At 40.6% G+C, this 27,480-nt stretch overlaps 1 protein-coding gene across 3 annotated transcripts in view; it reads left to right on the top strand.

The window, feature by feature from the left end:
• WDR7 (WD repeat domain 7) overlaps window positions 1-27,480 on the top strand; it is a 114,270-nt gene that overhangs the window by 27,757 nt on the left and 59,033 nt on the right. For all 3 annotated transcript variants that reach the window (XM_021380077.1, XM_021380076.1, XM_021380079.1), the window contains exons 15-19: window positions 25-794; window positions 1,367-1,455; window positions 6,160-6,278; window positions 8,242-8,365; window positions 17,344-17,457. In XM_021380077.1, the coding sequence (XP_021235752.1) occupies window positions 25-794; window positions 1,367-1,455; window positions 6,160-6,278; window positions 8,242-8,365; window positions 17,344-17,457 (1,216 nt within the window). The remainder of the gene's footprint in view (window positions 1-24; window positions 795-1,366; window positions 1,456-6,159; window positions 6,279-8,241; window positions 8,366-17,343; window positions 17,458-27,480) is intronic.

Below are 27,480 nucleotides of genomic sequence, written 5' to 3'. Positions count from 1 at the left end.
TTTCTCTTTTTCTTTCATTTGTAGGGGAATTTACCTAAGTATTCACATAACTCTCTGATGGTTCAAGCTATAAAGACTAACTTGACAGATCCAGATATACATGTGCTCTTCTTTGATGTGGAAGCACTGATAATTCAGCTGCTGACTGAAGAGGCCTCAAGACCCAACAGTGCCCTCATCTCTCCAGAGAATTTACAGAAGGCCTCTGGTGGGTCTGACAAGGGAGGCTCCTTCCTGACTGGTAAGCGAGCAGCTGTCCTCTTCCAGCAGGTCAAGGAAACCATCAAAGAAAACATAAAGGAACATCTTCTGGATGACGAAGATGAGGATGAGGAATCAATAAGGCAGAGAAGAGAAGACAGTGACCCAGAATATCGTTCTAGCAAATCTAAACCGTTAACTCTACTAGAATACAACCTAACTATGGATACAGCAAAGCTTTTTATGTCCTGTCTTCATGCCTGGGGCTTGAATTCTGTTCTAGATGACCTTTGTCTTGATCGTCTTGGGATGCTTAAGCCACACTGCTCAGTGTCCTTTGGCCTTCTGTCTAGAGGAGGCCACATGTCTCTGATGCTTCCGGGCTACAATCAGCCTGTAGGCAAACCGTCATACGATGGCGTGGAGTTGAGCAGGAAGATGTCTGTTACAGAAGGATTGGGAAAGGGGACATACGGTGTGTCACGTGCTGTCACCACCCAGCACCTCCTCTCTGTCATCTCACTGGCAAACACACTGATGAGCATGACCAACGCAACCTTTATTGGAGACCACATGAAGAAAGGCCCAACCAGGTAGAACCAATACCCCCTTTAACTTGTGACGGCTTCTGTTCAGAGTCTCTGTTCAAGCATGGTGTTTTATTTTGTTTTTTACTATGGAATTTGGTGTATCAAGTGGCTATGAAAACCTTAAGTACCCAGGCAACCAGTGTATTTCTTCTTTCATGACAGTAGTATTTTTGTTATGCCAAGATCACATGATTGCTTTTCATCAGGTTGCAGAAGTTATGATGTTAATACAATGTGTGATGATGTTAATATAATATAGTAAATTCAGTATTAATATAATATAGGGCCGAAAGGCCATTTTTGTCTTTATTTTTAATATTGATTGGATTTAACTAGATTAAAGAGTAGGTCAAATTCTAGGCAAATCAAAACATACAAACGTACTTAACCTAGTAAGCTAGAAACTGTAAATGAGATGCTTCTTTGATGTCAGCAGGACTGTTCTTTACTGATTGCCTTTCAAAGTTTGTTTAGACATGGGATCTTAGCAAATAATCTTTCTTCGTTTTTCTCCCTTTTTTTCCTTTTTCTTCCTTATGGCCCCTTCTGTCCTCCTTTGTGCACACTGTGTTCAGGCCACCCAGGCCAGGCACTCCTGAGATGTCAAAAGTGAAGGCGCCTCCATCGATGGCAAGTCATGCAGCCCAAGGACAAATTAAGCAAGGTAGAAATCACTTTCTTCAATGTTATGTGTCTTTTCAGCTCTCCACACTGAAGTCATCATGTTACTATCATGTGATAAAAACATTGCTAGCTTCTACATGAGATACAAAGGTAGTGTTATGTTCTAAATCAAAGTTGTAATGACTTAAGACCTTTTTCAGAGTCAGTTTAAAGTTCTGGTACTGTCATGGAGTCATTCCCTGACATGGAATTTTTGCATATTTTTAGTGCTCCCAAACACTCAGATGTTGAGGTGTCCGTAAGACATTCACAGCCTGTAAAGCAGTAATATGCAGAGTAACAGAAAAATGTTTATTATGCGTATAAACTAAAGTATAAAAGTAAAACATACGTAAACACGTAAATATTTCCTCTTCCTTTTTAAAAAGAGGAAGAATTTTTTTAACACTGCTTCTACCACTGCTGCAATTTCCGTTACTTGCAGTTATGAAAGATGGCAGTGGACGGTACTGGATCCTTTAGGAGTCTGCATTCTCTTTCATAAGTACAGTGGCTAGATATAAAACATAGAACAACGTATGATACGAAAGAAGGACGTACATAAGGTTAGACTTCAGTTCCTCAGGTGGTGGGAGCAGCACAGAAGCAGTCCTGAGAATGGAGGGATGGAGGAGATGCTTCCTTGTCTGCTGAGTTAAAGAGGTTCACTGGGGCAAATGAGTTACTCCTCTTAATGACAAAAATCAAGTAGATCTATGACAACATGGTGTAGCCCTTTTACCTTGAGTGCAGAACTAAGGAGCAGTGAGATGTTTGCTGCAGCTGCTGCAGATGCAGCCAATGTCTGCTCATGTAATTTCTTCCTAAATTACAGTTAAAAAAAAAAAACTATTAAAAAACTTACAATTTGTAAAATGGTTGCATTTTGCAGAAAACAAGTGCTTTGTTATTGTGGTATTTTATGGATATCTACCTTTTGTATTTTGAATATCCTTTGTATATGTCCTTACATTTATCTTTAAACTGTGAAACTGCTCTTGCATTAGAAAGCTGGTAAGCACAACAGGTAGCTGGCACATCAATCATGATTTCCATCATTCACATCCAAAAGTGGGGGATATGTGTATCTGAAGAGGAAACTTGCTCATCAGAGACACTTGTGTTTGTACTCTTGTGCTAAATACAAATTTGTTCTGTCCTGTATTTTGGAAAAGGAAGCCAGTTTCAGGAGTGATACGTATCAGGCTTTTCTTTTCATGTAAGGATGCTACAGAAATAGAGAAGTAGCAGTCAATAACAAAAAAAGTAGAAATAAAAAACACGAAGCACAGTAGGGCTCTTGTCTCTACATGTGTTCTTTTATAAGCTGCTTACTTTTCTTTGGAAGGTGTGTACTTGAGAGGCCAGTGATTCCCAGAGGTGGTATCTTTTGGGCAAATTCAATGCCAGAAAAAGCATATTTGTCATGGATAGCATCTGCTTTTTTTTTTTAAGTGTACAGTTATATTGCAGTTATCCTTTCCTGAATGAAAACAGTGTCAATTTTCTTTTGAAACAGCTTTGCTGATTGTGACGGTAGGCATACTTTAGATACCCAGTGGAAATATTTTTAACTTCATCAGAAAAAACTGACAAAAAAGAAATTATATGCATTGTCAAAAGTATAGAAAAATACGATTGTTCCTAAACTGTGATGTTTTGGGGGTGTTTTTCCTGTGTTTGGCAGCGTGTCTTGAATGCTCCTGGAGGAAGAGTTTGAGTGGTACCCTTAGGTCACACGTTTACATCCCATTCTGTGCTACTTACAGCATCTTGCTGCTCATAAATTACCAGTGCTTCTTAAAAATCAATTAATATAGATACGATTAATGCGTAGTATGACATGCTGGATGTCCATCTATTTGACCTGTATTTGTCCTGAGCTCAGCACATCTCTGTGCTACTCTGCTATTGGGCCAGCTGCTTCCATCACAGTGATTGTTATAATTATTGACACTTGCAGACAGAGAACAACAGTGACAAAGAGAGAAATTTCAAAGACTTCAGTTTTATTTTAAGACACAAACAAAAAAAAAAAAAAACCCACAGAAATTTTTGGGTTTATTTTCCATAAATTGAACAGCTTATTTTATACATCTGCTGAAAGCAGTTTTTGTTGGGAAGTGACTTCTGCTGCTCATGCTGTCGGTGTACACGTGCCATCGTGCTGCATTCATGTGAAAGGCATGGCAAAGTGTCTCTGATGCAGATGTCCTCCAGTGACAATAGCAGTTCACTGCATGAAAAGTAAACAGAAGACAATGCTTAATCTGTTCAGGAGCTTGAACCCATTGTTGTTCTGCAACGGAATAAAAGAGGGGGATTAATTTGAAGATGCTTGTGCATGACATATGGTAATTTCTCAGCAGGAAGGAAGTGTCAGATAGGGACCTCTAAATCTCCTCATTGACCTCTGGTTGTAGCTTGTGTATGCCATAAGGTCTGCACATCTTTCTATGCAGTAAAGTTCAACAATGAGCATTATGGAAGTATAATGTTTTGAACTGATTTTAAATTGCATTTGCACAAGAAATCACACAGTTTACAAAGTAAATACATCGCAGCTGCTGCTTGGAGCACGTGCTTTCCTGTCAGCTTGCCTGTCGTGTTACCCTGGTTGCTTTACATCCGTCTGCTTTATGTTCTCAGTCCTTTCTCTGGTTTAGGATCAAACTTGTTTGAATAGAGACAGATTTAAAATGGAACTATATTAAAACTAATCATCAGCAATGTGTTCTGTGGCATTTTAGATTGACAGGCAGGACAGCCCAGGTTGGAAAGGGGTTGTTCCTGGGTTGTTGTTGTTTGGTTGTAATGAGCAGTACGAATTCTGTCTTGATATGGGAAAAACCTAAAAACAGAAGCAAAACTCCTGTTTTGAAACACACAGCCAACAGTGCTGCCAAAGCGAGACCCAGCTTTCTAAGCCCATAGTTGTGATCTTTTTATTTGCAAACACTTTCTTCTCGAAACATGCAGATTTATGTTAGTGAATCTGTTTTTCTGTAGTTGCATGCCTTCTCACTGACACTCCGCTTCTTGTAAAGCCTAGAAGTTTTTCTTTTTTAAGTTTAATACTATCACAGTTTTGTTTTTCATTCTTCAGTGATACTAATCTGTTTTTCAGAAGCTGCTATCCTCACTTTCCTATTTTTTTCTCTTTATTTCTTCTTCTTTCCTCTGCAAGTTGCTCCTGCTGTTTCTTCTAGCACTGAAGCTGGTCACTCTGGCTCTGACACTGCTCCTCCTTTACATACCTGTTTCTTAGTAAATGAAGGTATTCTTTCCTCATTTTTTCTATCTATGTGTCTTTTACTTTCAACTAATGTTCCTTATCATTGTTATGATGTGACTTTAATTTGTTCTGTAGGGGTATTTTTCTTTTCAAGAAACAGAAGCAATGAGTTTATTTTTCCATAGTTTGCCGTTAGTGCTGGTGCTAGAGAGTGAACAGATGTGGTTTGTCTGTCCAGGACTTTCTGTCAAAGTTCAGTTCTTGATGACCATGTCAAAGGTTGGATTTCAGACCGTGTCTGGTTTTGCTGTTGCGTTTTGACAAAACAATGAACCTTTTCTAAGCAGGAAGAATGTGTGTGACTGAAGCCACACCATGTGCAGTTTGTGTCCCACTGCTGTGCCTCCACCTGGGTACGGCTGCTGCTCCTCGGTGCGAAGGCTCAGCTCCATCTGGAGCTTGGGGACCTTCTGGGGCTGCCTGTGGCACAAACCAGGAGGCTAAACCTTTTGTGGTACTCTATATATGAAACTGAAACAAAGTGAGCTTCACGTCACTTAAATTTGATTTGTAGTGCTTATGAAAACAGAAACTTTTTAATTAAACTACTTGGAGTTTGTGTTTATTTTTTTTTTTTTTCTAATGAATGTTTATCTCCATTGTGAAGAATGACTTTCTGCCCTAAAGATTGGAACACGCACAAACAACCTAACACAAACCAAGCTAACCCACAACACCTGTATCACTGCAGGGAAGTTGTTTTAAACCTTTGCTTTGATGCCTTATTGCTAAGCCATAAATTTGTGCTTTTTAGTAGGAGTTTGGGTATTAAATGTTTTTTTTTTTTTCTTTCTTGTAGCATCATGGAAAGCTTTGGTAGTTAAAATACTGAGATTTTTGTGTTCACCATTGCTGACAAAAATGGAGGTCTATGTGTTCACTGGAAATATTTCTCGTGCTTATCAAGTCAAAGTAGATCATAATACTAACAGCATGTTTTTGGTGTACATTACTGGAATTTTAGGATCTCTGTTGTTTGAGGTTGATACACTCCTCTTTACTGCTTTCAACTAAATAATATTACAAGCTTCCAGTGTGAAGCAGGATTTAGATGGGAAGAGTAAGGATAGTAGAAAAATGTGTGCTTTGATGTGCTGGTATACCTCTTTAAAAAGTCTGTAATCTTCCTACTGGTAATTTGTATGAATAGCTTTCTTTAAAGGAATGGTATCAAACTTGCATGTGGGACATTGTGTGAAAATAGTGGAAACTATTGTTTCAGCAGATCATTGAAGTTGGTCGTGAACTCAGGACTTGTGCTTAGGAGCTTTTCTGTGTTTAGTGTGTTGAACGTATTCTGAGGCTTGCAAGTTTGAAATTCAAGCCTGTGATTCAGTGCAGTTTTATTTCCTTTGTGAGAGAGAATGAAAAGATAGAGTGCTTCTGGTGTGTTCTTCTATGTTTGAACAGGGTGGAGCCAGCTTGCTGCCATGCACTGCGTGATGCTCCCTGACCTGCTGGGGCTGGACAAGTTCAGGCCTCCTCTTCTGGAGATGCTGGCTCGCAGGTGGCAGGACCGCTGCCTGGAGGTGAGTTCAGAGGATTGCAGAATTACAGACTGGCTGGATTGGAAGAGACCCCAGAGTCTCCCAGCCCCACTCTGCTATGGGCTGGTTGGCCTCTCCAGCTCAGGCTGCCCAGGGCCCCATCCATGTCCTTGGGCTCCTTCAGGGATGGGGCACTCACACTTTTCTGAGCAGCCTGTGTACCAGTTCAGCAGTAATTTTCTGTTGATAGTTTTTTGTTTTTTTTTTTCCCCAATGCTCAATTCTAAAAAACGGCAAATAATTTGCTTTCAAATATCAGCCTTATCTTTAAGACTTCGCTTCTTTATTTTAAACTGGTACATTATTTTAGATGAGAAATGGCTCCTGTGATGTGCCACAGGATGGCAGCCTTGCTTCACTGCGACAAGAGCACATCACTAAGGGAGACCTCAGGAGAGCCCAATTCCCAGCAGCAGGAGCCGTCTGCTCTGCCTTAGGGCCCAGGGAGGAGAGGATCTGGGGGGGTGTGGGAGGAGAGGCAGAAGTGATTCATGTGTTGCAAACAGAAGCTTAATATTTGAATGTCTTGTTACTTCGGTTTTCATTTATGCAGAGTGCAGCTTTATGTACCTGTCCTATGTTGATGACTTTTATTAAGCTCGTTTTTCTTAAAAAGCACTTTCTGACACAAGTTCTTGTAGCTGTTGATTCTGGATTCATTAGGTCAGTTTTCCAGTTAACCTCTGTCAAAATGTTGAAAAAATCATTGTGTCTCTCTGTTTGTTGTTTGTTGTTTTTTTTTTACCTCTTATGTGACATATACTGTATATACTTCTTTCTAACAAAATTCCTGGATTACAATTTCTCATATTCCATTATGAATCTCTTTAGGATCAAAAACTAACCTATGTTTTCTTTTTTTTTTTTTTCCTCAAAAGACTGTTGAGTTGCTTCATTTGTTGGAGCTTGTATACAGCAGTCAGTAAGCAGTTTGTCACCAGCAGTGTGATAAATGACTGCTAGGCCTTAACTCTACACCTACACTACTGTGGCAAAAATTTTGTTGACTGTGCAGCTTTCAGAGTAGGAAAGGAGGAACAGAGCTGGATTATAGGCTGTAGGTCTTCAGCCATCTTTTAACTTAATGGAGAATAGGATTTTTGCTAGCTGGGTATCTGCTCTTATGCTAGAGAGGATATACCGTGAGATGGTTTCTGGAGAGGATAATTGCTTTGAAACTAATTAGGATTTATAAGCAGGTAGCCAGTAGGAGTCTAGTTTCTGGATATCCTGAGATGTCAAGTTAGCATTTTGCTCGTCCCTGCTTGCTCAGTTTTCTGTCTTACCTTGACAGAGTCATGTAACTTGCTTGTGTGTATACGTTGCTCAGCCTTCCATATTGCACACAAATGAGATTATCTCATTTGAAAACTGTTCCTTAGGGATTTTTGCTTTGCTACGGTACTCCAGCATCCACCTATGACATTTAGAAAAATTGTTTATTTGCTGCATGTCTTGGAATCTTGGACAAGATTCTTTTCTTAGAAAGAAGGGTGATCGCAAATTGTTTCCGGAAAATTCGAATTTTGGTGATATTTCAGTGCATCAGCACTGCTTTGTCATGAAAGGCAGTAACCATTTCACTTGATGGAATGCGAGCCACCTTATTTCTTTCAGTGGGGAAACCTCAGTTACTGTTCACTTCTGGGGATGTGAACGAGCCTCTGTGCTGAGAAGGTTTTCTCACAGTGCCTACATCTCTGTTATGTTCTCTTTTGGGAGTCATCATAGTGCGGGGCTGTCCTATTTGTGGCCGTGTTGCTTCTGTATTTAAGTTGGAGAGGAGCAGGGAAAAATGGGGGTTTTCTAAAAGCTAACTTCAATTTTCTGTACGTCTTTTTATTTCTTTAAGTGTTGCTTTTTGTTGTTGTTGCTAAATTATACTGATGGCATATTGATGAATATTTAATGTTTGAGTTTCTGTGATGTTCTGGTTGATTTATAGGTAAGAGAAGCTGCCCAGGCCCTCCTGCTAGCAGAACTGAGGAGGATTGAACAGGCAGGCCGGAAGGAGACCATTGACGCTTGGGCTCCGTATTTGCCCCAGTACATTGACAGTGTCATATCACGTAAGTAATTCTGTGATTAATCAGAAAATAACTTGGTTGCTAGATAGAGGGGGGAAAAAGGCATTCTATAAACCAATTTATGAAGAAAACAAGTACTGCAAACTTGGGGAAAGAGTCATTTGAGTTATGCATGAAGGTTTCTGGAAATTTTCAAATTTCATAGTCGTGAAATTGTTTGAGATCCCTAATGTTGATTAGGTAAATAGAGCATTTCAGTGCAAATCACTGGGAGTGCAGTGTCTTTTGCAGAGGCTTTCCCTACTGTTGAGGGGCTGGCTGTAGTTTGGAGATTTCAGGGAAGAAACCTACTATGAAAAAGGCTGATATAATTACCAAAGAGTCTATAATAAAATTATAGAATTGGTTATGAAGGGATTCTTTGGCATCCCCAAAGTATAGAAGGATTCTGAAATGAGCTAATGCAGCTGCATGCAGGAGATGTCCATCACCATGTTTTAAACATTTGATGCAACTCTTGCCTCATTGGGTGTTCAGAACCAGTGGTTACCCAGGGCTGCAGGGAGATACTGGTGAAGATGGCACTACAGTTATCAAGGATTCATTAGGCAGTAATTTATGGTTATGGTTAATTGGGTGAGCATGAGATTACAGTATTTCCCTTTGAAATGTAGAACATTTTTCTGTCTTATCACATTCATAAAAGTCTAAAACTATAAGTTAATGTACTTTAGGGCATTAGAAGGTTAAGCTCATTTTGCAGAGTGGGTGTGAAAGATGCATCCTGCAATGTTCTGCCAAGATTTCTTAAACTGTACCAGAAGTATATCAAGAACGAGAGCTGTTCCTTTTTAATGTCTCTTGCAATTTATAAAATGCATGCAGCAGTAAGTCATTTCCTACAGCCCTCTGCAGTCTCTTTTTGGTAATTTCACACCATCGCTCACAACATCCTCCTGACTTGGCTTTGCTTATTGAAATACCAGATTAGATGTGCTGTTACCAGCTCCTGTGAATCACGTACTCTTCCCTTGTCTAATTTTCTCTGTATGTTTCCTTCCTCTTTCCTGATGTCTTTTCTATTAACACAGTCACCTTATTATTCATTAGGTCTTCTTTCTTTGCGTATTTACTAGAAGATAATTTAAAATACTGCTGCAAATGCAATTCTCTAATAATATTTTGGTTGGTTAATATGGTTATAAGAGAAAGCACTGCTTTTCGTGACATTTTTTTCTAGCATATTCATGACCTCATTTCTTTTTTGTTAGGTAAAGGCATTAACTGAAGAAATCTAATGAATTACAATAGTACAAATTAAAAACAAAACTGTAAGCTGAAACAAATAGTATTTTGATTTAATTATGGATCTGACTGGATTAATTTTAAACATCACCTCATCCCTTCTGACAAAATACTGCCAGTTAAAATGTTCCACTTGTAGGTGGAATGATAAAGGGAATTTCTTTTCTTTTCCTGCAACCTGTGAAAATCATCTGTATTTCTGAATGATTGACCTTATTTGGAACAGTTGGCTCATGGGCAGAGAAGGATTTTAACAGGATTTAATGTTATCGAGGGCACAAGTCTTCTGTGTGTTTAGAACCACAAAACATACATATTTACCAAAACATTAGGTTTCTGACCGTAACTGTGTACATACATCTTGCAGTAGTACAGTGATACATAATACAATATTTCTTCAAATAAATGAAATCACTAAGGGCTGCTGTTTAATCTGTTACATTTTTCTCCAAAAGTATGTCTCAGTTATTTTCATATTATTCATTCTTATTACAGCAAAGGTTGTACAGACTCTAAGAATGTGTCCTTGCAAGATCTGTCAGCATCTTACAATACACCATTCAGTTATCTGTCTGTAGTCTTGCCCTTATAGAATGATGTCCAAACACATCTACTGTAGGTAAGAAAGCAGTAAAAAAAAAAAATTATATTTTTGTGAATGAGAATGTTTCCTTTAAAGTAAAGTAGTAGACATTCATTTTCATTAACTGTGATTCTTCTTCCGCTGAAGAATGTAGCTTCTGTTCGGGGAAGGATCTCTGTCAAATACAATTGATTTTAGAGAAATGTGTAATAATCTTATTAAATCTAAATTGAATGCATAAATTTCATAGGGTGCAGTATGTTCAGGTGATGCTGAGGATTTGCTGGTGAGGCAGAGCTGTTGTTAATTGCAGCCTTCAGGCATGCAGCCTCTGCCTTACAAGGGATGTTGTGCACAGCCTGATGCGCAGCCAGGCCATCACAAGGAGTGCGATGTACGTGCCAAAGAGCCTCCATTCAAACTGATAGAGATTGGTGCTGATCTGAATGTTACAATTTGTTTTTTAACTGCTCTTCTGGTGAGATGGGTTGTGCTCTGTTTGTGGAATAAAGCTGCAGTCGCCCTTTGGTCTCTCAGTAGCTGCCTTAGCAGCTGTGGATGGTCACTGATTTCTCTGGGGTGAAACAGAGCAACCTTGTTAGGTGCAAGGTTATGGGCACAGTCATGCTGTTGAAGTGTATGTAAGGCACTTTGTAGGGCCTGCTTGCTTCAGCCGCCAGACTGCTTCCAAAACAAGAGCTACCACTTAATGTGCTGGAAAACAACTGCTAACTCACACTAATTCCAACATTTTCTTTTTGTGGTGCTTCTCATTACTTAAACTCTGCTGCGTGGAAGTTTGAAAAGAGCGTGCAGTTGTGTTCCACATGCGCATAGCTGGAAGCAGAATGCTTTGTTCTGCTCTTGTGCCTGTGCTCAGGCTGCAGGCATGGCATGTGTGTACAGCAATTGCCAAAGGCTGGCTGGTCCAAAAAAAAAAAGCCTGTATTCTGTGTGTATTCAATTCAGTACACACAGCATGAATGCATACAGCAATACTTTGGCATTTGTATTAGTTAGTAGCATTTGTTTTAATGCTAGATCAGGATATACTTATCTACCAGAACAAACAGGATTTACAACAGGAAATAATAAAGAGAAATCAGCTGAGGAGTGTGGGTGAATGAATGACTTGTATGCAAACGCTCAGTATTTTGAAAGCAGTGATACTGAAAATGTGCAAAACAAATAATGACTAGCACACTGGAATTATTTTTTTACATCAGCATTATTGAAAACAACGTAGCTTGAGTTTACCTAGTTTATGGTTCTGAGTGGCAGAGCTGGAAGGCTGCTTAACAGTGGTACTGGCTGCGTGAGCATCCACAGAGGTGCAGGCACCCTGAGGAGGAGCAGTGATTGTGGTAACAGAATGGAGTGATGAAATAACCGAGGAACTACAAAGCTTGCTCTTGAAGGCAAAGTAAACAGATGTTCCCTTAGTTACGGTACAAGACGTGATAAGAGTTGATTCCTTGTTTTAAAAGATCTGGGGAGGGATTGAGGGGCATAGAAATTACTTAGAATGGCTCAAATGCACGTGGAGAGCTTCTGAAAAATACAGGTTGGTGCTGGAAAGGCAAGTAGAAGCAATATGGTCGATCAAGAAATACTGCTCTGTTTCCTTCATCCTCTATGTCTTCCTATGTCCTCACTTAGTAGAGGGGCATAGAACATTATCAGCGTGTTTCCACCCAGCCCATCTTACTACGTTATAATAGTTCTTATGTGCCCGATGTGGAAAAAGTGCTTTTCTTTGACATGGCAGGTTCCTTTATAAGTGAAACAAATGCAACCATTAATAGAAGCTTGTTGCTGATGTATTTAGTCATATGCGTTTAATTGGCTCTTGAACGTCTCAGGAGTGTGGTATTAGCAAAGAGAGATGAAATCTTCTCTCTGTTTGTATATGTGCACAGACCAAGAGCAACTGGGAGCAGGACTGTACTTGCTGAGACCTAGTGAATGTGCATGCCTCTCAGCTCCTTGATGTGTGTGGAAAGCAGCAAGGCAAATTTTTGCTGGACTGTCTTTTAATAATCTTTTATCTGATGCAAGAGACAGCGTTGTGGAACAATGGAGGCACAGGTTTTTGAACTTGTATTTGAATCAAGTTGCTACTTAATGCAAAACTGTCTGCTTAGGCAGGTTTTATTCCCATACTTGGTTTTGAATTTTGAAATACTCAGTAGCATTGGCTGGTGCCCCAGAGCACATTGAATAGGGCATCTTAGGAATTATTTCCACAAAGCAGAAACATAGTCAGTGCTTGGTGGTGTTCTCATTCCCTTTTCACTTCATGTAGTGATTGTACAGGAGTGCAATTGTAGAGAGCCCTTACCAGGGAGATCAACCTGCCTTTGTGGAAAGCACTTAGTCCAGAAATGAAGGGGGGAGAGGCATGTCTAACAGTATCCATTTGTTGTTTACTGAATAGCTCAGCTGCTGGAGTGAGTCTAAACCAGAACACATAGTATGGAGGCACTGAACAAAGTGTTTCAGACTTTGTCCTTAAGTGTTTTTCTCATGAGAGTATCAAGATGTTGCTGTCCCCAAGGAAGGCTCTTCGTGGTTCTGGTTGAAAGTGATTGATTTGCTCAATTTGTATCAGTTGTGTTTTATCCCTTCCTTTTCTGAGTAGCCAGCAGAGAGAATTAGGGCTTTAAAGGATAAGCAGCGGGGTCAGGTGGATTCCTTCTTAAAACTTAATTCCCATTTCATATCAATTTCTCATTTCATGTCAAACTTTTTGATGAACAAAAAGAAAGGGAAAAGCCTGAAGTATTTATTCTCAATCCAGAGCATGTTTATTGAGCTAGTCTTGTAACCTTTATAGTCTTTATATTCAGCTGTTAAGCTGTAGATTATGAATATGAAATGAATGTGACATCATGATTTGAAAGTGTTGGAGTTGGTTTAGCCCTTGATATTCTTCTGGCACACGACGGAAGGCAGTTAAGCTTTCAAAGCTTCATGTTCTGTCTGCTAAGGTTGTCATGTAGCCTTTACCTGCTCCTTGTTTTCACAGCATGTGATTGTTTCTGCACGGTCTATAGTGTGTTCTCGATGAGGAAGGGTTTTGAGTTCAAAAAGGGAAAAATGTTACCTCTGTTACCTGCTTGTTTTGAAGAGCAAAGACTTCTTCAGTGTAGGATAGATTCTGCAAAGGAGATTTTTTTTTTTTCTTTTTTTAACAGATTTCTTTGCTGAGTGTTGTATTCCTATTTCTTTATTTTTCTGTTGCTCAGTGTCATGTCTTCTGAAAATGCTGAGGCAGGTGTTTCATAGGCCGCGTGCGGAGGAACCCCTGAATGTTCCAGCACGAGGTCTGCCCACCCAGGCAGAGTACACACAGACTGATGTATTTTAAAATATGTTGTGTTACTGCCAATACAAAAATGGTTCCTATGTCTTTAATGGAAAGCAAAAGGTTATCTGGCCGTGCCCTTTGTGTGCATGCTGCAGGCAGGCACGCAGTGTGCACTGGGAGCTGCCAGATCGATCGGGTGCTGCACACTGAATTAATTCCGGGCAGGAATCTGCTGCTAGTGAATGCTGCCTAAAAATTAGGTCTGGATGCTGCTGGTGCTTCCCATAGTGCTAAAACCCAGTGTCTGCATCAAATTATTATTTCTTCTAAAGTGGAAATCTTAAATAATGTGGCAGCATGAAATTGAAGAGAGAGTGATTTAAGAATATCTATCAACATTTCTTTGCTTTGATCATAACCCGTTCTGGTAACAAAAATAAACATGCTAAGTCTAACAAATATAATGTTGTCATTTTTATTAATATATTTCCGGTAGATATATATCTCCGTTAGGAAGACTTATTTAAAGCAAGATTAATTGAGTAAAACTTAATTAAACTTCAGTTGATTTAAATATGAGTTTTCATTAAGTAAGGGTACTGTGATTGGACCTCAAAGACTGCTGTATGTCCATGTGGTTGGTCATTCTGCTCCTGCAAGTTCTTACTTTGCAGAGCACAAAGGAGTAAATAAAATAGATCTGCACTGCACTATTTTGATGTAGTAACTGAATAATGAGTTTATGATGCTACAGTAAATAGTGAATTGTAATCACAGAGTCATAGAATCATTTGAGTTGGAAGGAACCCTTTAAAAGTCATCAAGTCACACTCACCTGCAGCGCACAGGGGCACCAACAGCTCCATCATTGCTCAGGGCTCTGTGCAGCCTGACCTTGGGTATCTCCAGGGACGGAGCACCAACACCGCTCTGGGCAGCCTGTGCCTCATCACCCTTATTGTAAAGACCTTCTTCCTTGTATCCAATTTAAATCTCCCTGCCTTTAGTTTGAAACCATTTCCACTTGTGCTGTCACAGCAGACCCTGCTGAAGAGTCTGTTCCTTTCTTTCTAAAAAAAAAAAGCCCTCCTTTTGATGTTGAAAGGCCATTCTCAGGTCTCCCTGGAGCCTTCTCTCCTCCAGGCTGCACAGCCCCAGCTCTCTCAGCCTGTCCTCGTAGGAGAGGTGTTCCATCCCTTGGATCCTTTTTGTGGCCCTGCTCTGGATGTGCTCTGACAGGTCCACATCTCTCTTGCACTGAGCACTTCCCATCTGGACGCAGTGCTCCAGGTGAGGTCTCACGATGCAGAGCAGAGGAGCCCTGCTGGCCACGCTGCTTTGGATGCAGCCCGGGATCCAGTTGGCTTTCTGGGCTATGAGGGCACACTGCTGGCTCGTGTCCATCTGCCATCCACCAGTGTCCCAGGCACTTTGTGGCAGGGCCGTGCTCCATCCTTACATCCCCCGGCTTGTACTGGCAGCGAGGGTTGCCTCCACCCAGGTGCACACCTTGCACTTGGCTTTGTGGAACCTCGTGCAGTTCCTGTGGATGCATTGCTCAGCCTGCCCAGCTCCCTCAGGATGCCATCCTGTCCCTCAGGCATGCCAGCTGCACCACGCAGCTTGGTGTCATCCACAAACTGCTGAAGGTGCGCTCCATTCCAGTGTTTTCTAATGTGTCAGCTGGCTTATGCTTCAAACATGCACTTTTTTTTTCTGTCCTTTTCACTTCCAAATCATGTTTCCGAGACATTTTGGTGAATTGTGTAGAAGGTACCTGTGTGCAGGAACACACATTCCTTCTTGCTGGATTTTCATTTAGAGGAAGTGATAATTTATAAATATTGCCTGACTTACTTGTGTGATTGTTATCTTCCCTTCCCCCCCCCCTTTTTTTTTGAGAATCATTCAAATTAAATGATTTGTGCTTAGATTTTTATTTTAATTCTATAGCATTATAAGGGACTTTCAACATTTTATATGCTGTGCTTAGAACCAACTTGTGCAAAAACATTTCTGTCCTTTCACTGTGTTATCACTGGTCTTGCTAAGCTCTTTAGGTGTAGCACATCTAATATGAAACCTCAGCTCCCTTTCATCAACCTGAGGATAAAATGTAGCGCAAGAAGTGATGTGAGAATTAAGGGACATGGTTTAGAGGACATGGTGAGGATGGGCTGACACTTTGGCTTGATGATCTTAGAGGTCTTTTACAACCTTAATGATTCTATGATTCTAAATAAGTCAAAGGTGCTGTGTTTTGGCCCATCCAAAAAGCATTTTGGCAATACAGTGCTGGAACTACGGGGTCCTCATGATAGCTGGAAAGGGCCACACTGGGGGACAGCTGTGAGCTTAAACAGCTGCATCATGACATCAAAATCCTCCAGTCTTGTTTTACCTTTATTGGTTCTGCTTTACATGTGCTGACATAATGAGAAATTTGTGAAGAATTAGTAGTTTCTTTCTAAAGAAAGAATGTCAGAGGAAAGATCGGAAATGAAATTGCTGTGTTAGACAATGGCTGTGTTATCAAGAAGGTAGGAGTATGACTCTGCTGTGAATACTGAGTGTTTAACAACAGAAACCTAAAAAATCTAGAATATAATTCATGAGAATGTTAACGTTTCTGAACTGGTTCAAAGACTCGGGATTAAATGGCCTTCAGATGTGGATTCTCAAACTTTGTACATGATCAAACCCCTGAGAGAGCGTCTCTCCGTGTAGTTAATTTGAACCATTGTCTTTTCACTTATAAACCATATTTGTACATTTGGAGAAGGTAAGTCATTTACCTTCTCATCACCTTACACATCACATTTATCACATAAACTACTCCAAACTGAAGAAATGCATGTGCCTGTTGTTTTTTTTTTTCTCATAAGGAAGCTGTACAAATGGCGGAGGAGCAGCAAGAGAGTAGGCAGGACTTGGTCGCCCTGTGCTAGGTGACAGCCTGGGGCAGCACAGGAAAAGGCATTCCAGATTTGTTATTTCTTTTTGAAGCTTGGTTGGTGCTGACAAAGGGCTGTAGTCCTTTTTTAATGGGATCTTAATGCCTCTATAGATGGCAAACCTAATGCCACGATCAGGAAAGCAGCAATCTCTTCATATAATAAGATTTTTGATAGCTGACATAAAGGATACATCAGGAGGAAAGAAATCTTATCTGGGCTCTCTTCAGTCTGCTCCTTCAGCTTTCCTAAAGCTCTTTGGGAACACTATTTGTGAGGCTGTACTTTTTCACTCTTAGCAAAACACTTCTTTTGATAGTGCCTTGATGGAATTGCGGTAAGGTCTGGGCAGGGTCTCATAAAGGTTAAAGCTGGGCACAGCATGCACCAGAGAATGATAACCTCCTGTTGTATTACACGGCATGATTTAGTGTCCATAATACAATTTGCAAGGCCAGTTAACTGATACATCGCAACCAAATGATGCAGAATGTCTCAGATGAAAGAATGTTCTCTGAAAGTGGCATGGAAAGAGCCCTTTTTTGGTGAGAGAGATGCAGGATTAAGAGGAGATGTGAGAAAAGTTTTGGTGGAACTCAGTTTTATGGCTAAGCAGGATGTTGTGCCTCTGTGTTTCTGGTGGTTTTAATCATATTAGAAGATAAGAAGGAAGTATATGAGAGATTTACATTGGGGAGAACGTTTAGAAAGGAAAGGTTTGTGTTAAGGGAAGTCAGAAAATAGTTTCCTTTATCTGCATTTCATAGTGCTACATTGCAACAGAAGATAATTTTACTTTTCCATCGTGTAGGGATGTTATCTAAGAAAACCACTGACTTCTCTGGGTGTTGGGCTATTATTTTTTCAGCTGGAGTAACCACAGAAGCCATTCAAACTGCTACTGCAAGCCCAGACTCATTGGCAACAGAGGCAAAAGTTCAGGAGGAAGAGCATGATCTGGTGGATGATGACATCTCAGCAGGTGAGTACTAACAAAATGAATTTATTTATTTATTTTTTTACTTGGTACAATGTAAAAGAGATGGAGCACTTTCTTTCGAACTTTCCATACTTCCCATGTGAAAATGAAATATATGCTTAAGTCTTAACTACTGTCGTAGTACTGTGTTGCTTCTGAAACAAATATTTTTCGGTGTGTTTTGAGCTTTCTAGCCTGCCCACAGCTGACATATTTAGCTCTAAGAGAGTAGTTTCATTCTTTATAGTTACTGCTTACATGATTTACTGTGGTGAAAAGCCTGATGCAGGGTGCTGCCATCATAATCCGCTTCACTGCATTGTGTTTTTTTCAATGAGTAAACGCTGTTAGTTTGTCATACACAGAGTTCAAGCGTGTTTTGGTTCTAAAAGACTAATACAGCTTTTTACTGTTGCTTGCACATTACTGTAGACTGGTGAATGCTTGAGAATTCCGGCCCCTCAAGCCATGTTCTGACATGACAGACCACATGAAAGCAAGCATTTAATTACAACAGTTATCTTTTCATTCTTTTGTTCGTGCTTGTTTGTACGGCATCATAGGGAGAATACTTGCATGCTCAATATCAGTATCCTCAGAATTTGAATGACAACGGTGTGTATTTTAGCATTGCATTCCACAGATTATAGAGCACAAGAGCTAAGCTGTTTTGTCAGCTCAGACTATGTTGTCTGAGCTTTTTATAGATTTTTGTGGAAGTCGGAAAGAAAACTATTTATTCCTATTGACCAGAAGGCTGCTGGTATGCCAAATTGAGTTTTTGGTCAAGTTGAAGGTGACTGAGGCGAGATTCCTGCTGGTCGAAGAGCAGACTGCTCGGAGCACAGAGTGTTAACACAGGCTGTTTGGAAAAGGCTTGAAAGAGCTACAGAGGAGGAAGAGTGCAGGAGATGCCTGTAGGGACTGGGGGAATATGCAGGAATTGTCAAAAAACAGCAATGGATAGAGGCTGAAAAAAAGGGAAATAAAAATGGAAGTAAGTTAATGAAAGGGCTTAGAGTACTCCGAAATAATGATTTTCACGACAGATCCATTACGTTGTGTTTCTTTGAGAACGGTGCCATCTGTTTGGCTCCACATCTGTTAGAGGCCTTCTGGTTCCTCTTCTGGAAGCCTCAGTAACAGCAGTATTACGAACAGGCATGAGTTGTACCATTCCCCTTTGATGCCCTATGTGTTTTTCAGGGGGAAGATGGGAAATGGGCCACTTCATTGGAGTCAGTTCCAAAAGATGTGTGTTTTCCTGCTGCCTGCTATTCTTGATCTTAAAGCAGCTGAGCTTTAAAAGCTGTATTCTGAGTAAATGTGAAACTTCAGTCTACAGTTGAATGCAACCGGCTTAGTGTTAGAATACAAAAAATATTTAATTCAGACATTTTGAAGCTTACCTTGTCATCTTTAAACACAATGCAGCTTCTTTCTGTAGTGGTCCTTTTAGAGCTAATATTTATTGATTGACTGCACAAAATAATACCAGTGTGCAGTGGTCAACAGGATTTTTTTTTTCCCATTCAAATAGGTATTCACCAAATGCTTTCATTTCTCCAGATAAGTTTTTAAAAGGATCACTTCCACACTGGTCCTGTTAGAGATTAAAGCAGTTTAGCTTAGCTTGCTGAAGAGCACTTAAACCTATTTCTGGGAAACGGCTCCATAACACGCCACGGTGCCTGTCAGGCATTTAACAACACACAAGCAGGAGTTATATGGGAAACTGGGTCTGTCTTCAGATGCACTGAAAAGACATGCAAGAACAGGCTTCCAAACCAGTAATGGTAGCTACTGTTATCTTTAATGCCTACAAGGCTCTTCTAGATCACTAAACCTAGAGCAAATATCTTGCTTAAATAATTCACATTTGAGCAGTAGCTTTTTTTTTTTCTACTTGGGCACAGAATCTTCTGACTTCGTTGACAGAACTTCTTCAAAATATATTTTATATTAAATATCTTTTATTTCTTTGTAATTTATAATCTTAATTTTAGGCTCTAAGATGTCATCTAGCTTTTATTTTAGAAGTATAAATCTGTTTTTCCAGTGAACAAAGGAAGAGCACAATAGGGAAGAATAAACATAATGCTGTTACACATTTGGAAATGTGACTGTCTGCATTTAAGGTGTGCTTAAAACATATGCAGCTGCATTTAACTTGTGCTTAAAACATGCAGCAAGCATCTACGGGGATAATAAAACAAACGCACGACTGAGCACATAACAGAGATAAAGGGTCAGATGTCACCAGTGCTGTGAAAAAGGCAGTGTTGTAGTGCCTCAGTACCTCTGCTGACAGATTTATTTACTAGCATAGAAAATGGTGTAACAGCACAAATAGACTCATTAGGAATTCACCGAGTTTCCCGTGTTCAAATGCAGGCCTTCAAGGAAGTAACTTTTAGGTTGCACCAGTGTGTGCCTCTGAGCTGTGCAGTGTTGCCTTAGTACTGGAGATAAATAATGTATTGGGGCACAGTAAGACACGTATTCTGAATATTGTATGGATTGTTCTTATACCCAGTCAGCAGTTCCTCCCCAGGCCCCTGGGTGTGGGTGCTGGGAGCCCTACTGGGGCAGGGGGAAACTTGAGGACCCTGCCCACCCCAGCCAGGCTGCAGCTTCTGGAATGAGTGAAGACTTTGGCATTGCAAAATGTGGAATTTTTCCACAGCAGTTTCTTTTTTGTAGCAACGGCTTTGCTCACATTAGCATTGACAATGATGCTTGCAAAGCACAAACCCTTTCCTGGTACTAATTAAATATTAATTTGTTAAACATTTTTCCCTTCTTTCATGAAGTCTAGGTATCATGTACCATCACCACAGCTGCAAAGGTTATAGCAGTATGGACTGCCTTGGTTTTGTAGTTAAAAGGCTTTCAGAAATATAACGGTGTATTACATTTGAGACTGAGCTGGGTTTCAACCAGCAGCAAGTCAAGCAGTGCTTGCTGAACTTGGAGGCTTCTGGTAGCTATGTGAATGTAATGCTGGGAGATTCCATCGAGCTGAATACAAGGTGCAGTGCTTCTGGGGAAAGGGGCTTCGGTGGCTAGGGACTGTCACAGAATTGCAGGAGTTGGGAGGGATAATCTAGCTCAAGTAGGTTTCTTACAGTAGGAAAAAGATTTTGTACCCTCTAATAGGATTGATTACACAAACTGGTGGATTTTTTTGTACTTTGTTTTTAGGAGCTATTCAAAACAAGCTATAGGTGGTAGGGAGGCTCAGGGCAAGGGCTTCTGAGACCGCTCCTGTAGCTGCTGCAGGGTGACAATGACAGCACTGATAGTTGCCTTCAGCTGCCTTGCTGTGAAAGGGTGAAATTCCATCAGGAGGCCTGGTAATTAACAAGGCTGGGTAAACTGGTGTCAGATCTATTATTCTATGTTGGTATTTCCCTAAATAAAAACTGAATTGAAATGCAATTTATCCCAAAGGATTTGACATTCCAAAAAGCTGCAGGGTAGAGGGTGGGGACTGCTTTAAGTACAGAAATGAAGATTATTATTTGTCGAAGAAAGTTTTAGAAAAAAAACCTGAATTTATGAAAATGTGTACCCCTGTCCAATGAGGCTTGTCTTGGTGCCTTCAAGTCTTAAACAAGCTGCTCGGTTAGACCCACCCATCCTTGGCTCTGGGCTGTGCAAGGGGTCTGCCAGTTGTGCTTCCAAGGGCAGAGCAGCGAGCACTGCTTTTTTGGGTTCCTTTTTGCAGAAGTGCTGTGTATGATGCACCGTTTCCTCCTATGTGCTGTTGTGATACGATAGGGGGTGAGTACTAAGGCAGTAAACAAGAGCTTTGGGTGTTCTCCTTGTTTAGCCATGGGGCCAAAAGGAGCCTCAGCCAAGAATGCACAGGTTGGAATTTCTGGTATACCAGCAGAGTGGCTATATGGTACTGCAGAGGTAGCAGTTCACACGCAGAAGGTTACATAAAAAATAAAAGCTAGGAATGTTACTAATAACGTTTGTTAACTTGAAAGTTCAATCTTTTGAATATTTTCCTATAATATTGTGAAGCTTGTTTTGTTGCATAATGAGTGGTGTTTTTTTAGGCAATGATTACTCATTAACTGATGACATCAGAAGCAAGAAATATTGCTAGTTTATCTTATACTCTAAAACAAAGAGTGACTTTGAAGTCACCAACAGTATTTGTCTGTGTTGTCTTAAAGATTCAGCAATTTGCAATCGTGGCTTTTGTATTCGTCTTTTATCTTACGCCACCATTTGCAGAAATGTTGAGTTTCCAGTGTTTTGCCATATTTTGAGTAATAATTATTTTACCCCCAGTGTCTAGATGTTCTGATGTTGGTACAATCAGACTATGTTGAGTAGTTTTAATGTAGTTCCTAGCTGATATATAGTTTTTTTGCTACTACAATTCCTGGCTCAAAGGCTTCCATTGCAACAGAAGAAAAATATATCAGTTGCTTACCAGAAGTTGTGTGCAGTCATTTACTAAGCAATATGCTGTGCTTTTCTTTTGCTTTTTTGCCACCTTCTTATTTTTTGTTAATGTATTGAGTCTCTGGACTGCTTTGGTGGTTTCTCTGCATTCTCTTGTACTGGTGGAGCCAGACTTGGAAGCAGAAGCAACAGGTGCCGTTGCCCAGTGCTTCCCTCCCCTTCTTGGGCAGCCTTCCTCGTAGGATTTGCTGTGAGGTGGAGAGGTGCACAACAAATGAAACCATCTGCCATCCCCAGCAGCCAAGCCAGTGGCCCACTGTTCAGCACGATGTGGGTGCCAAAAGAGTCAGTCTCCAGACAAAATTCCTGCTGGGTTTCTTTCAAGCAGCACTGACCAAACTTGAGCACCTTCACCGTGTCACGTATGTTTGTGTATCTCTAAAGCCCACCATAGGGAGATCAAAGAAGCACTTAATTTGTATTTAATAACCCATTAGAAAACCAGCTACCGTATCATGCACTGACTATTATGTAAAACACCAGAAAAATGTGGTCTTATCATGTAAAGCAAACTTCATCCCTTTCAGATGCTAATGAAGAAAGTGAAAATACATACATCTCTCTTGCTTTATCTTTTCTGGTACAATTAAAAGTGAAATGTGGATTCCACAGGCATCGGTTATGTAACATACAAATGTTAATTTTTAATGGTGTTTTCATGTGCACTAGCAGGAATTTTGAAGCACCTTGAGAAACGTGTCTAATCGGGTACGTGTTTACAAAATTATACAAATTGACAAAGAATATAATTTCCTACAATTTGTCTTTAGCTGTCTACAAGAAAGCATGAAGTTGCTGGTGTTCATGTAGAAGAAGGATTTTTCACCAGAGCTGTGTGCAGTTGAAGAGGTGTGGGCATCTGCCATTCAAGCAGATGTCACTGAGTAAGCACCATTAAGAAATCTGTTCTCTGCGAGAGGGTGATGGGCTGGACATCTGTCTGAAAGGCATCTGTCAGTGCTGGGCAGTGCTGTATGCCTTCATTAAGGAAGTGCTGCAGAGAACTGATGTGTTGGAGGTGTCAGACGCGCTTCTAATTAGTGGCAGAAGTACGCAGCGGAGCAGTCACGGAGTTCTGCTGGGCTCGAGCAGTAGCTGTGATGCACACCAGCCTGTCGCTTTGTGTTTGGTTCTGTGGGCGTAGAAGTGACTGATGTTTCACAAACGACGTTTCATATAAAAATGAGGGCCTTGGCAAAAAGCTAGCAAACTTGTATAAAGATTTCTAAGGAGATAAATCGAACGGAAGGCTGTGTGTACTTTGATTGCAGCGTTGTGAAGTATCTTGGTTCTTTATGGGAAGCAACATCCGTTTCAGTTCATCTTCTGAGCTATGGAGATGGAAAAAAGAAAACTCCGGACATTTGGGCGTGCATGGCAGCCTTGCATTGCTCAACAGCTGTTTGCTCAGCAGCTGGAATGTATCGTCTGACTAAGCTGGTGCTGAGAGTTCCCCTTTGTACTGTAGTTCCTTTGGAAAGTTTCATTAATGCAGGAAAAACTAGTTCTCGCTGTCTCAGTCTAACATTTGTACCTGAATTATATTCTTTTGGCTGCTTATCTTTTCTCAGTGACGTTAGGCAGAAATGCTTCAGCTTGATGTTTTGTTTAATTCAGTTAAAGATTTATGAAAGATTATTACAGTCATTTTTTCCCCCAAAATAATGTCCTCAGATGGAGCATAGGTTGTAAAAGCGATGTATAAAAATGCAGTTTTTCTAATGTTCTTGAGTCCTGATTTCCTTCTGTTTTTGTTCTGTGAACACATTGGTTAGCATTGCTACCAAAATCTTTGTAATTCTCATGCTTTCTTTTTTTTTGTTCTAATAACAGTGTAATGGTGTTTGAAGTGTGTGGTGGGAATATACTTAAATCTGTCCAAGTGTTCGCTTGATTGCTGAAGCAACTGAACATATCAGCAGTTTGTTTACACCCTCCGTTGTGCTGGTCACTGCTGGGCAGTGCATTTGGGAAGTGGCAAGGCCACCAGTTTTAGCCAGCTCATTTAAAGTGGGAGCAGGTGCCAGCACTCCTGCAGGAGGTACTTGCGTCCTGGTGTGTGACAGCGTTATGGCAGCTCCTAGCATCTGTTATCTCCAGAAATTAGGGAGTGATGAGCAGCTGCAAGTACCTCCCATGCTTCCTTTAGTCCACGGCAGTAAACTTAAATTGGGTCGCATGTGCTTAGATATTCCTTGTGCTGAGCAGATGGGATTAAAATTCCTGACAATCTTTATTCTGTTCCTTTTGCCCCTTAAACTTTAAATTTCTCATGATAACTTGGTGCCTAATCCTTTCATATGTTGCCTGAACACTTCCTGTAACCCCAGCAACGCACAGACTGCTGCTTTTGGGGTAGTCCTTTCGTAAGTCCCCACTTCATCAATTTAAAACACACTTTCTGTATGTACTGCTGTGACTTCCATGCTGTATCACCTCCTCTGACCTATTTCCCTCCTCAAAAATAACAGGTTTTGTCTCAGCTCTAAGTAACTCTTATGTTGGACTTCAAAACAAATAAAAAAAATCTGTGTTGAAATCACAGTACCTACAGGCATCCAGAACCTGCTGGGCAGAAATTGCTGGGCAGCTAATTGTGATAGCAAGGCTGTCGCATTCTGTATGGTATGCCAGGGTGAGACCATAAACATGCACTGTAGAAGCTCCTATCCTTTGCCTTCCCCAAGGCAAGCCTCATCTGGATGTAGTGGGTGGTTGTTGCATTTCACACCGTCTTCTTCTGGTGATATCCCAGTGGAAGCACCCAGTGCAGGACAGCTTTGGCTGACTGATGTGTTGCTCTCCTGCTCTGGTCTTTCCGTTGCTACAGAGGAGATATAGTGGTGCGACGTCTTGGCTATGTTATGAAGTGAGAAGTGTCATCTTAGTCACATCATTTCTGTGCATCCAGTCTCTCCTGGTGCTGGTTTTGATTGGTTTTTCCATCACTGGCAGATCTTTTCCCCCACTTCTCACAGATGTTTTTGAAAACCTTTTTTAGTTATGCATAACCCTTCGATTTTGTCATGTAACCCACCTCTCTCCATGTATATATTGCAGGACCTGATGATAAGAAAAACACAAAACATGGAGAGTTTTGGCTGAGGTCAACATCCAGTGGAAAAGAGAGCTGTGATTTTTATCACGGTTTCAAACTGAATCTTGTCAGAGGGTGATAGGAGCGGTGAGAAGCAAAAGCTCCAAGAGGTTCCAGGCTGACATTTATAACAACCAGCAGCGGGTACCAGGGTGCACCTTTAGGCTCCTGACATCGGTGTGCTGGAGTTTCCTTCCCTACCTCTTTCTGTTAACCCTAGGGAGTTAGTCTGGAGTCACTCCCTGGGTGCCTGAACGCAGCATTCCCCAGGCTGCCTTGCTCCATGAGTAGGGTTTGAAAGGAAGGGAAATCTTGCATCATTTAACAAGGTGAGAACTGAAGCTGGCTGGCCCATTCTTGTTTGAAAAAAATCTTGTAGTTAATTAAAAAAAAAAAAAAGTCCACATGTTTAATAATTCTAGGCTTTATTGCTTGATACCTAAATATCCATTGTGTTAAGAAAACAGTTGGACCCTCTCTGTGGTGAACTATATTTTAAGCACCTGATTAGCCGCAGCAAAGTCAGAGGATGTTGTTCTTAAAAATTAGTCCTGTTGACACATTTCTTAAAATGACATCTCCTTAATTTGTGTTGCAGTTTTTGCCAGTGGGTTGATGAAAAGAATTTTTAAAATTTTAAGACCTGTTGCTGTTGTTGTTTGATCTCATTCTACTCTAAACTATTTTCCGTGAAGACAGAGATCTGAGAGATGTTTTTCCTGTAACATTTCAATAGCAGCTGGTTTTACACCTTTGTGTAGTGTTTTTCTATTCCCTCTATAACCTTCTTCTGCACAGATAATTTTTCATGTTAGTAATTTAAAACAGTACTTATCTGTCTAGCATATGGAAAAATCTGTTGGAAGATTTAAAATACACATATAAAACCCAACAAGCAATAACTTCTTATATTGGAAATGGCTTGTTTTCACAATCCAGATAGCTATAGTTTGGGCAGTGGTCTAATTTAGGAATAAAATATGAAGTAACTCGTGCTGAACTTTGTTACAAAAATCCTTGTTTCGGTCGTAGCTTTTATGTGCAAAGACTTTATCTACTTAATCAAGAGAGAAAGAAAGTAAAGTTCGTATGTTGCATTCTTTTACCAGTCTCTGCACTTTGATAAATAAATAGATCATCTAAGATTCAATAGGCCAATTGCAGCATATAATAGCTATTCAGAGGCAATTAAACTGCCTTTTTTCATGCCGGCATGTGAGAGTGCCCTTTCACAACCTTCAACTTGATTTGTGGTGATTCAAAATTAACTTAAAAGTCTTGTTTGCTGACAGCTTAAAGCTTAATTGACTGAAAGCCAAATAGAGTGTGTTCTGCATTCAGCACCAGAGCTCTTGATGGAGCCGCGCGGCAGCGCCGGGTCCCTGAGCGTTGCGGGCCTGGTGCTGCCCGGCCCGAGGCGCGTCCTGCCTGGCAGTGAGCTGGGTGCCGGAGCAGGGCGAGATGGGAGGTGCCTGGCTGCGGTAACGTTGGTGTTCATGGGGTGTACGTGACATTGCTGAAAAGCACATCGCTAGCCTGTGCGTTGCGTTGCTGGCAAAATTCACTGTGAAGCGTAACCCCGATCTCAGTCTCGACCCTTTCTCTCGCGCTGCTGAAAGCTTTCCATTTCCCTGATTTTTTTTTTCATAGCGGGGGGAAAAAAAAAAGCGTTTTGTTTGGAAGTGGTGATGCTCAGCCTGGTGCTGTTCGTCAGCCACAGCTTCCTACGTGCAGATCCCCCCCGCCCCTCCCAGCAGGGACTGATGCAAAGCACCCAGCAGGGGCCTGCCAGAGACAAATGGGGAGGTGGGCTTTGTGTGTTACAGGATGGTGGGTAAGGGTGTGTGTAATGCATCTTAAGGATGTACTAAATCATCACAAAACAAATAACGTCTTTAAGCGGTGGGAATTTAGTCAAATTAGTCAAATTTAGTCGAATTCAGTCAAAATCAGAAAGGTCTTAAAAGCAAGGTACCTTAAACTGTAGGCATAGGGTGTAATAGGTGCATCAGAAGCACGTAACGGCACCTTACACGTTTCCTCCTGTAAATTCTTACAGTTCTATTCATGTGAAAGTCGTATTTTAGCGTGTAAAAGATTAAGAACGCGGATTTTGATATTGCTATATTTCTTATTGATTTCTTGGCAAATCGTAGCTATCTAATTTTTCTGCCTCCCTATTGATTTCCAATAGGGGCGACATCTTTTTATAAAGCATCAGGATAAGTTGCCATTCGGTTTCAAAATGAATATAATGTAAAATAGTTTTATGTTCCTTTCAATAAAATTGTAATAATGCTTCAGAATGTAAAGTCCAGATCTGTACTGGTTTTATTGAAGCTTTACCTACGTCCAGAGTGATCTGAAACTTGAGAATATATTTAATTGACTCTTAATCAACAGCTTACTGAAATCTTTGGGGAAAAAAAAATTGTTCTGTTTAC

Source organism: Numida meleagris, chromosome Z, assembly GCF_002078875.1.
Source record: "Numida meleagris isolate 19003 breed g44 Domestic line chromosome Z, NumMel1.0, whole genome shotgun sequence".
In the NCBI taxonomy this organism is placed as follows: Eukaryota; Metazoa; Chordata; class Aves; order Galliformes; family Numididae; genus Numida; species Numida meleagris.
The sequence above is the reverse complement of the archived record's forward strand: the minus strand, read 5'-3'. Positions and strand labels throughout refer to the sequence as shown.